This window comes from Gekko japonicus, unplaced genomic scaffold, assembly GCF_001447785.1.
Source record: "Gekko japonicus isolate JY-2015 unplaced genomic scaffold, Gekko_japonicus_V1.1 scaffold275, whole genome shotgun sequence".
NCBI lineage: Eukaryota > Metazoa > Chordata > Lepidosauria > Squamata > Gekkonidae > Gekko > Gekko japonicus.
In genome coordinates, this window is record NW_015170895.1 from 676,612 (window position 1) to 687,781 (window position 11,170).

The window sequence follows — 11,170 nt, forward strand, 5'->3', positions numbered from 1 at the left end:
CTTTCAGTGTACAAAGAATGCCCCCTGTTGGCCACTGTGCGTCTTTGCTTTGCTTCCATCCCTCCAGCTTTTCCTCTCTGCAATTTGGAACTGGGGGGGGGGGGGCCTGACTCGTGAAGCGTGTCTCATCTCACCTGCTCCCTGCTCCCAAGTGAGCAGTGTTCCCTCTAAGCTGAGTTAGTGTGAGCTAGTTTTTTTAGCCTCCGGCTCACACATTCTTGTCTCGGCTCGGGAAGGAGGGCTCCCGAGCAAACTGATTTAGGCAGGAGCCAAATGGCTCGCTCACAACTTTAAGGCCAGCGGCTCACAAAGTAGAATTTTCCCTCACAAGACTCCACAGCTTAGAGGGGGCCTTGCAAGTGAGTGCAGCCACATTCCGGCTGTCTGTCTGACTCCTTGCCTGCTTGGAAGACGAGCTCTCTCAAGAGCGTGCGCAGGAGTTTTCCAGGAGAGAACCACAACTTTTCAATCTGTGCTCAGCACATCCCACCAAAGCAGCCAACACCCCCCCCACACCCACACACACACCCGCTTTCTGCAAGACAAGTATTCTCAATCCGCAGGGCTAAAGTGTTTTGCCTAATCAGCAGCAAGCCCGCCCAACAAGCTGCCCAGGGTGGATTGGCCATGAAGGGTGCCAGGAAAAGCCCCAGTGTGCCCATGGGCTGGGGGCACACACCCCCACACACCAGGTCTAAAAGGTAAAGGTTTCCCTTGCTCGAAAGCCAGTCGAATCCGACTCTAGGGGGCAGTGCTCATCTCCGTTTTGAAGCCATAGAGCCAGCGTTGTCCGAAGACGCTTCCGTGGTCATGTGGCCGGCATGACTAGACACTGAGGTGCATGGAACACTGTTACCTTCCCACCAAAGCGGTGCCTATTTATCTACTTGCACTTTCTTGCTTTCGGACGGCTAGGTTGGCAGGCGCTGGGGCCAGAGACGGGGGCTCACTCCATCACGTGGCACTTGGGTCTCGAACTGCTGAACTACAGTCCTTCCGGTCTGCAGCTCACCATCTTAACCTCTGAGCCACTGTGGTCCCCCCACCAGGGCAACCCCAGCTCCGAGGGAGGGGTGGGCCTTGCCTTGCATGGGGCAAATGCAGTCCACCCCCCCTGTTATGAGCCGACGGTTCTCAGCCTCCATGGGGCCCTAAGGGACACGCCCGGCCTCACCCCACACAGCATGGAAAGGATGGGTCAGCCCTGTGCGGCACAGGGAAGGAGCCACCTGTCCAAGCTGGATGTGGCACGGGGTTGGCTGGGCTCTTCCTCACTCTCGTGGGGGGTGTGGGTGGTAAGGCCAAGGCAGGCGGGGGCAGAGCCCTTTCCCAGTCCCTCCCTGGGATTGTACCTGCAGCAACAAACTCGTTTGGCTCAGGGCAACGACAAAGGAGCCTCGTAGCACACTGAAAACGAACCACCTTTATTTCAGCATCAGCTTCCACGGGTCACAGGCACAGCTCACCTCTTCAGGTGCAGAGTGCATCCACCAGGTTCAGTGAAGTGCCCAGCAGAGAATATTTAATAGGATGCAATTTTGCAGGTGGAAAACTCTTGCTTTTTACAATCTGAGCGATTTTGCAACTTTCAGCACTCCAGTTTAAGATGCAGAAGTGTGTATGGGGGGTGGTGGTAAAAAATACCCTGAGGTCATCGATATGAACTATTAACTTATTCGTGTCCGTAGGTTATTATTTATGAATGTTGTCGTGTTTGCGGATTTCAGAGATAGCCGAGGAAATCCTTCAACACAACCAGGGGTCATTTAGTAGAAAAAGAGGTGCAGGAGCTCATTAGCATAACCCTAGCACAACTTATTTGCATATGCCACACCCCGACATCACTGGAAGTGTGTCAGAAGGCAACGCCCACCGCTCAGATCTGTCCTCGCAGAGGGAGAGCTTGAAACCTGAATAAAACCTGGTCTTAAAGGTGCCACTGGACTGTTTTGGGCGGGGGGGGGGGGCCTGGGGGGGGGGCTCTGCAGCTTACCTGGCTGCTTCTTGCTCTGACTGAGGTCTGCTGGGAGCAGGGGGCGGGGCTTGTTGCATGTGCCCGCCCCCTGGGCTCTTTACTGCCGGAGCTCTGCTCCTGTGCGCTCCTGCAGGAAATGACCCCTGAACACAACATTTAAACTGTGCAAGCAAAGCCAGGTTCGGGTTGCAAAGATAAGTTCTGTTTCTTTTCCTGGATGAGCTCTCTTGAAAACCGCCCGTGCAACCGCATTCTTTGGTGCCGCACATCACCACTCAACAAGAAAGCAAAGAGAACTGAAATGATGTCCTGAAAATATTTTAGGAAAGGGTTTTTGTGGGGGTTTTTTGGTTTCAGCGTCAGGAAGGGGAGAGAGAGGCCGAGGGAGCTGTGCCTCTGCAAATGCCCAAATACCTCCGTTCCCATCCGAGCACAAATTAAGGCCAGAGTTATCATGGAGAGGATGAGGGCGACGGGGATCAAAGCCATAGCTCGAACGCCGGGGAAGGGGGAGATTACAGCGAGTAAATTGAACAAAATTTCCAAAGCTATTAAAAGGTAATAACGCGGCTAATGAAGAGAGGCCATTCAACCAACATCAAAGGCTCTGTGAGCGCAAGGGAGCTGCAGCAAGGAAGGCGCACGGCTCGGGGTTGCCAGCCTCCAGGTGGGGGCTGGAGATCTCCTGGAATGACAACCCAGCTCCAGACTTGTTTACTTAACTTTGTAACTTTTGTTCCACTTCCCTGAAGAAAAGGGCTGCTCTGGAAGGTGGACTGCAGGACATGATATCCCGCTGGGCTCCCTTCCCTCCCTCGCCCAGGCCCCCGTCCCCAAAATCTCCAGCTATTTCTGAACCCAGGGTTGGCAACCCGATTCACAGGCCGCCGCCCCCCCCCCCCCCCCCAGGACACCACGCAACCCAGTTCAGCACCTATGCGCGCTTCGCTGAGAGGCCAGAGAAGAACCCGGTGACTAGTGAAGCCCGTGAGCAAGAGGGAAAGCCACTCCACCTGCACAGTCTCCCAGTCTGGCCCACTGCTCTTTCGGGCCCCATTCACCGAGCGGCGCCCCTCACGCCCAGCCCACCTCCCTCCTCTTCCAGAGCCAGTTCGGTGTAGTGGTTTAGGAGGGTGGGCTCTAATCATGGCGGCTGGGTTTGATTCTCCACTCCTCCTCCACATGCAGCTGCTGGGTGACCTTGGGTCAGTCACAAGTTTTCTCAGAGCTGTTCTCTCAAGGGCAGTCCTCGAAAGAGCTCTCTCAGCCCCACCTACCTCACGGGGTGCCTGTTGTGGGGAGGGGGAGGGAAAGGAGGTTGTAAGACGCTCTGAGACTCTGAGGGAAAGGCGGGGTATACATCCAATCTCTTCTTTTTCTTCTTCTTCTCTGCCACTGAGTGGACTCTAATCTGGGAGAACCGGGTTTGATTCCCCGCTCCTCCTCCACTTGTAGCCACCTGGGTGACCTTGGGTCAGTCACAAGTTCTCTCAGATCTGTTCTCTCAAGAGCAGTTCTCAGTGGGAGCTTTCTCACCTACCCCACCTACCTCCCCAGGGTGTCTGTTTTGGGGAGGGGAAGGGAAAGGAGACTGTAAGCCCCTCGGAGACGCCTTCAGGTAGTGAAAAGCGGGGTGTAAAAACCAACTCTTCTTCTCCCACTTCCAGGGAAGAAACACTTAACTTCTCCAGAGGAGCTGATCTCTCATCTGGAGATGGGTCGTAATTCCAGGCCCACCTCATTGGTTGGCAGCGCTTAGTCACAAGTCATCTGGTGCTGTTTGTCCTGCAGGATTTTTCAGGGGTGGGTGGGTGGTGGGTGGGGTGGGGTCCCCAGTTTGGGCAGTCCACCTGCAGGGAGCAGGCCCAGCCCCTTTCCCCCCTGGGTGAATAAGAACAATTTAACAGCGCCTGAAGAAGGGCAAGCAGTTGCCAGGGTGATGAGGGAAGAGGAGCCACTGCCCAAAAGGCCCCGTCTGCAGCAGCCGGAGGCCTCGTGTCTGAAGGGGGGAAGCAGAACCAGAGAGAAGGGCTTCAGAAGACGACCGAAGGAACCAGGCAGGGGCACAGAGGAGCAGGAGGCCCGAGTCCCAAACGGCTCAGTGGTTTGGAATGGGCCTGGTAGCAGGGCAACCAGTTTTGCTCTTTCAGTAGGGGAGTCCCTGGCATTTTTGGGTGGTGAGAGCAGCCACAAAAGGCAGAGCCAGCACGGCAGAATGTCCCGGAGTGAGGTTACGTCTCATTCCGCTCTTCAGCATTTCAGGCAAAAAGCTTAACAGGATGCCTATTTTTGGGTCTTTTCATATGTGCATGTGTGTCTGCACCTGGAAGCCATGGCAGCCTCTGGTGACTGACCCCTCCTGGGGGCCTGGAGGATATTCAGAGAGGTGGCTGAATCAAGCCTGCCCCCGCCTCCGGTATTCCTTGGAGGTCTCCCATCCAAGGACTTGTCAGAGGAGACCCTGCTTGCCTGGGCTATCCAGGTCAGGGCAGAACGCCTTTTTAAATGAAAAGATTAAAAAGATTTCCTTGCATATGCATGGCTTATCTGCAGTAACGCAGGGAAGCTCCTTGTGCTGTGCTGACGGCTGCCACCGAAACTACTAGAAATCTACAGAAACCCCACTAAGCAAAAACCCCGGCCCACTTTCTGAAAATGCAGGGCAGGGGCTAGAAAAGGGTGTCAGGGGGAGGGGGTACCGTGTTGCCCCAAGCGTCAGGGGGACACGATGTCCGAAATAACTTGACTTCTTAATCCTCATTTAGCACAGCTGACCAACACCTTCTTGCAGTCTTGTCTGGGTTAAGCTTCAGTTTACTAGCCAGCACCCAGCCAACAAAACATCCCTCTGAGTCAGCCGAAGAGGAGAAACATCAGCCTAGTTCATTGGGTTTTACTGGAATTCTGCTTTATTGTATTACGTTGCCAGCCACCCCGAGCTCCAGTCTGGGGGAAGGGGGGTGAGATAGAAATCTAATAGAACAAAAATAAACACTGGAGTTGTGGACTTGGGGTCTGCCCAGGGATTTAGCACTATCAGTGTTCCAAGGGAACAGATTTTGAGTCCAGTGGCCCCTTGAAGACCAGCAAAGGTTTATTCAAGGTATGAGCTTTGGGGTGCATGCACACCTCACTCCCCCCCCCCATGTTTCCTTTTCTCCCTTCCCCCTCCTGAGAACGGGTCCAAGACCGAGGATCTCAGAACCGCCTGACCCTTGATATCCGAGTCTTGACACGGAACTCTGACCCAAGCAAGAGACAAAGAGAGGTGGTTTTTTCCATTGACTGCCCCTGTGTGGCAACCCTGGGCTTTTCTGATGGTCTCCCGCCTAAGGATTAACCGGGGCCAGCCCTGCTTAGCTTCCCAGATCTGATGACTTTGAGCTCCCCTGGGCCATTCGGCTCGGGGCCACGGACAAGCCACCGTTCTTCCAGAGCCCCATTCATCCTTTCGCAACTGCTCCTTCTGGAGCAAGTGCCCCCAAATTTACCTGGAAACGGCAGGCTCTGAAAATCCTTGGACTGACCTTCTGAAACAGCTCCCGTAGTCTTACTGAAGGGGGGGACAGGCAACAGACCCCCCCCACCCGCTATTGCTTAATTTCTCAGCAAATACAAGTTCACTCTTGGCTCCGAAAACGGCAATCAAGAGGACTTTCCAGAAGTGGGAAAGGGCCTGCTCCGGCAGCCTGGCCCCCCAGAACTACTGCTGGCCAAAGTCAGGAGGACCAAGGTATTGGGGGGGGGGGGTTCTGCTCTCACCGCCCACCCCTCACAGCCAGGCTGGGTCCTCACTGCTGTAAGGCTCCCCTACAGGACGCCCCAAGAGGCTTCCTCCGAGAGAAGCCTTAAAGCCACCCCAAAGAGCCTCCCCCCCCCCGTTCCTTCACACACCCCTCCCCTCTCCAGCATAAGGTGGGGCATGCTCAGCCGTAGCACAGAAGATAAAAACTTTTATTGATATGTAATGCAGGGAAGAGGGAATAAAAATACTCAAAACGTCTTCCCGCGTAAGAAAAGTTACAGTGGCCGTGGTGTTAGTACGAAGATATCAAAACCACCAGAGGTCAAAGTGCTGGTCGGAGGAGGAGGAGGAAGGGACACTTGGCACGCCGGTTCCACGCTGGACTGTCTTCAAGACGAGGCCGTGAGCGGCTGTCGGAGCTGGAAGTGCTCCCTGGAAGTCTGCCGGACTCTCGACGCCCTTCTTTCTCTCCCCGACCCAGCCCAATGGCCAGGCAGGCTCTTTTTTTGGGGGGGGGGGCTGCTGCTTGCGACAGGGATGACCCTCCCCCAGGATTGGCAGCAAGGGCTGCTGCAAGGAGGGAGGAATCCCTCCCCCCCCCCCGAGTCAGGCAGGTTCTGAGGTCAGGTCTTGGCTTATGGCAGCCAGCCGGCTCATGTTGATACTGGGAGCCGCCTCGGTCACTTGCAAGTCCAGAAACCGGTAATGAAGGCAGAGCGGCACTTGTGGCTTCACAGTGAGGTTTCTCGGCCTGCTCGCAGGCCCTTTGGCATATCCAGCAAGCCTCACGCCTTGCGGCGCAGGCACGACAGGGAAGATCCAGGATACCCTCTTCAGTACCAACCGGTGAATACGTGCAACCCACCCTGGGCCAGAATGGCCTTTGAGCAGAAGAGATGTTTTTGGCCTTGGGGGGGTGGCTTGCGGCATGACACACTCGACTCGCTCTTTAGGGCACTGAAATGAGGAAGCTGGCGTTCCTTAAAAAGCAGCCCCCTTTTAATACTCCCAGTTTAAGGATTTTGGCTTTTCCAGAAATCCAGGATTCAGTGTTAGTCTTTGGAATTACCGTAAGCATACTTAGAAGAGGAAAAGGGGGAGAAAAGAAGCAGTCTTGCAGTGTTCCTCACACAACACAAGACAAGACAGCCAGCCGGCTCTCTCTTTCCTACAGAGGCATCTCCCTGCATAAATAAAAGCCAGCCTCATGTATTATAATACATAATTTACAAAATATAGTATTCAGAAGCGGAAAAGAACATTGCTCGGCGCTGCAACTGATCAGACGGCAGCTGCGTCTGGCTCCCGCAAAGGCCGGCAGAGCGATATTCAGAGCAACGGGGCCCATTTTTGGCAGACAGGGATATCTAAGAGCACCATCTCCGCCAGACGCTCTGTCCCGCACAAGCGTGGCACAAGAACGCAACTCCGTGAGACCAGCACAGGAGAGGGTCCAACGGGGATCGTGCCTTACGTGTGGGAGGCACCAGAGCAGGGACCAGGAGGTAGCAGGAAGCCCGCAAGGAAAAGCGGCCTCTGTTTCAGAGGGAAACATCCGCTGGGGGCCAATTCACCTGCCTCTTCAGCTACTAGCAGATATTTCCCCTCAAAACGCAGCCTCTTCCCTGGCACTCATTTTTGCTGAGCCACACACATCTGAGCAGTTGGCAATCTATCTCCTCTCTCTGCCCACTTCACCACAAGGCTGCGCTGGGGGGGGGGGCAGCCTCTCCCAAAATCCCGGGGCTTCTATTGCCGGGCCTGTGTGCCATCGGTTTCAGCAAATACGTCCTGGAAAAGGGTTTTTTTGAGGCTGTTCCAACGGTTGCTTTCGTACTTCAGTAAAAGCCCCCCACCCCACCCCCACGTTCAGAGAATTCTTTCGCACAATGCCGGGCTGCTGCGTTTTGAGAGACGGGAGCAGCTTTTCATTTGCAATCATTCCAGACCTGCTATTTCTGAAACGTGTAATCAGAGTAATGAAGAAGCCGTGGGGGGGGGGGGGAAAATACCTCTTGCAAAAAAAACCCAACACCATACAGCCGTTAAGAGTTTTGTGGAGCTCTTTCACAGAGAGAGGACTTAAAAAGGCACTGCTCCCAACAGCGACTTTGGAAGATGCGACTTGGCCAGCCAAGCCGCAAGACAGGCTGCGTGCCACTTCGCTTGCTTCCTGCTTGCCGTCGCTGCAGGTACAATCACACTGGACACAAGCGACTCCAAGTGTCGTCTTGAAAAAGAAATCCATTCTGAAAACCAAGAGTACAGAATTCTGGCTACAGTGGCTTTGGTTCAGGGGTCCTCCTGTGCTTGTTCACACTCTGCATTTCTCAACAAGGGGAAACTGGAGTTGTTGAGGCACGGAAAGAAGAAGAAGAGTCTTACTTTAGCCTTTTGCGGTCAATCAGACATTCAGAACTTGGCTTGTGTCATCATTTTGACTACCATGAAAATAAAAGCCATGAACTACTGCCTTCCAAACAGGCAGATCAGAAAGCTTTGTCAGTTAACAATAGCCCTTTTTTGCGTTGTTCAAAAAAAATAGCGTTTCCCCCCCCCCCCTCGCACTCTTGACAGAAGTGGGAGGGAAGCAGTGCTTTCAACAATTGTAACCAGAAAAGCCTAAGAGAGAAAGAAGCCCTGAAAGGTTAGTACATTTTACGGCTGCCTCTGGAGTCTTAGCAGAAGCAGCGACCCCCATTAGCAGACTAGCCCTTGACGCATACGCAGGATCTGAAGTAAGGCTGCCTGGACGTCTTCATCCATGTGACCCTGCGGAATGAAGAGAGACACACGGTACAACTGGGAATTTCACACACTCAATTACCTGCACGCCCTTGTTCAGAGACAGTTCAACTGGAGAGAATCCACTCAATCTGGCTTTTGCTTAGAGACCCCAGGGGGCAAATCGCAGCCCGACAGAAGAACAGAACAGAGGACACGCGGCATCAGGCCAGTGGCCCCATCCAGTCCAACACTCCGGTGCCACACAGTGACCAAAACCCAGGTGCTATCAGGAGGTCCAGCAGTGGGGCCAGAACTCCAGAAGCCCTCCCAATGTTGCTCCCCCAAGCACCAAGAAGACAGAGCACCACTGCCCTAGACAGAATGTTCCATCTATACCTCGTGGCTCATAGCCACTGACGGACCTCTGCTCCATATGTTTGTCCCATCCCCGCTTAAAGCTGTCTATGCTTGTAGCCACCACCACCTGCAGCAGTGAATATCACGTGTTAATTACTCTTTGGGTGAAGAAGTGCTTCCTTTTATCTGTTCCAAACCTACTGCTCCTTAATTTCACTGAATGCCCACGAGTTCTTGTATTGTGAGAAAGGGAGAAAAGTACCTCTTTTCTCTGCCTTCTCTATCCCATGCATAGTTTTGTAAACCTCTATCATGTCACCCCTCAGTTGTCGTTTCTCCAAGCCAAAGAGCCCTAACCTCTTTAATCTTTCTTCATAGGGAAGGTGTTCCATCTCTTTAATCAGTTTAGTTGCCCCTTTTCCAATGCTATAATATCTTTTTTGAGGTGTGGTGACCAGAACTGTACACAGTGCTCCGAATGAGGCCGCCCCATTGATTTATGCAGGGGCATGATGATACTGCCCTATTTGTTTTCAGTCCCCTTCCTAATAATCCCCAGCATAGCTTTTGCCTTTTTTAAAATTGCAGTTGCACACTGAGATCTTCAGTGGGTTATCTACCATGACTCCAAGATCTCTTTCCCGGTCAGCTACCACCAGTTCAGGCCCCATCAATGTATATTAGGACTTTCGGCTCCAATGTCCATTGCTTTGCACTTGCCCAAGCTGAACCTCATTTGCCACGTTGACGCCCACGCACCCAGCTTGATGGATCCCTCTGGAGTGCTTTACAGTCCAGAGAGCGAGTTTGGTGTAGTGGTTAAGTGCGCGGACTCTAATCTGGGAGAACCGGGTTTGATTCCCCACTCCTCCTCCACTTGCATCTGGCTGGATGGCCTTGGGCAAGCCGTAGTTCTGGCACAGCTGTCCTTGAAAAAGAGCAGTCTCTGTCAAGAGCTCTCTCAGCCCCACCCACCTCACAGGGTGTCTGTCTTTTGTGGGGAGGGGAAGGGAAAGGAGTTTGTAAGCCGCTCTGAGACACCTTTCGGTAGTGAAGGGCGGGGTATAAATCCAATCTCTTCTCTTCTTTTTCTTCCTGGTTCTCACCGCCCTGAACAACTTAAGTGCCATCTGCAAACTTCGCCACTACACTGCTTACTCCCAATTCCAAATCATTAATGAACAAGTTAAAAAGCACCCGGACCTAGTACAGAGCCCTGCAGTACCCCACTGCTTGCCACCCTCCACTATGAAAACTGCCCATTTATACTCACTCTCTGTTTCTGTTGATTAACCAGTTTTTAACCCACCAGAGGACTGGTCCTCTTATCCCGTAACTGCTGAGTGTACTTAGGAGCCTTTGATGAGGAACTTCATCAAAAGCTTTCTGGAAGTCTAGGTAAACCACATCTACTGGGGGTCTCGCTTGCCCACATGTTTGTTCACCCCTCAAAGAGCTCTAAAAGGTTAGTGAGATGAGATCTTCCCTGAGAGAATCCATGCTGATGTTTCCTCGAGAGCCCTGTGCCCCCCACAACCATTTTATAGAAGCTTTTCATCTGGCCCTCAAACTGCTGAAATATTTGTTGAGATCAGCTCACTGCAGCATCAGATTGCAAACTGACACTCTCCAACATTCGGGCGGGGCCGCCGTGCTGGTCAGAAGCAGCAGAACAAAGCCAGAGTCCAATCGGGCACCTTTAAGGCCAACAAAGTTTTATTCGTGGTAGAAGCTTCCGTGTGCACACGCACTTCCTCAGATACAATGAAACGGAAATTACCAGTCCATACATACATTTACTGCTCACCCCTCTGTCTATATGTATGGACTGGTAAGTTCCACTTCACTGTATCTGATGAAGTGTGCGTGCACACAAAAGTTTATACCTTGAATAAAACTTTGTTGGTCTTAAAGGTGCCCCTGGACTCACTACAGTTTGGTGTCGTGGTTAAGTGCGCGGACTCTAATCTGGGAGAACCGGGTTTTATTCCCCACTCCTCCACATGCAGCTGCTGGTGTGACCTTGGGTCAGTCACAAGTTCTTTCAGAGCTGTCCTTGAAAAAGAGCAGTTTGTGTCAGAGCTCTCTCAGCCCCACCGACCTCACAGGGTGTCTGTTGTGGGGAGGTGAGGGGAAGGGAAAGGAGTTTGTGAGCCGCTCTGAGACACCTTTGGGTAGTGAAGGGCCATGGGGTATAAACCCAATCTCTTCTTCTTCGTCCCGCTCTCCAAAATGGTTAAATAACTCCGGGGCCACTAAGAACCGCTGAGTGGGAAAGTGGCCAGATCTGGGTCTCGGACCAGAACAATTGCCCACCCCAGCTTAGACCCCCCCCCCCTTCGTGGCCACACAGGCTGCCTACGCCA

At 53.1% G+C, this 11,170-nt stretch overlaps 1 protein-coding gene across 1 annotated transcript in view; it reads right to left on the minus strand.

The window, feature by feature from the left end:
- Positions 1 to 5,916: 5,916 nt before the first annotated feature.
- The window catches only part of UACA (uveal autoantigen with coiled-coil domains and ankyrin repeats), a 44,089-nt gene continuing 38,835 nt past the window's right edge, over positions 5,917 to 11,170 (minus strand). The window contains exon 19 of the mRNA XM_015418509.1: positions 5,917 to 8,492. Within this exon, the coding sequence (XP_015273995.1) occupies positions 8,421 to 8,492 (72 nt within the window). The 3' untranslated portion in view covers positions 5,917 to 8,420. The remainder of the gene's footprint in view (positions 8,493 to 11,170) is intronic.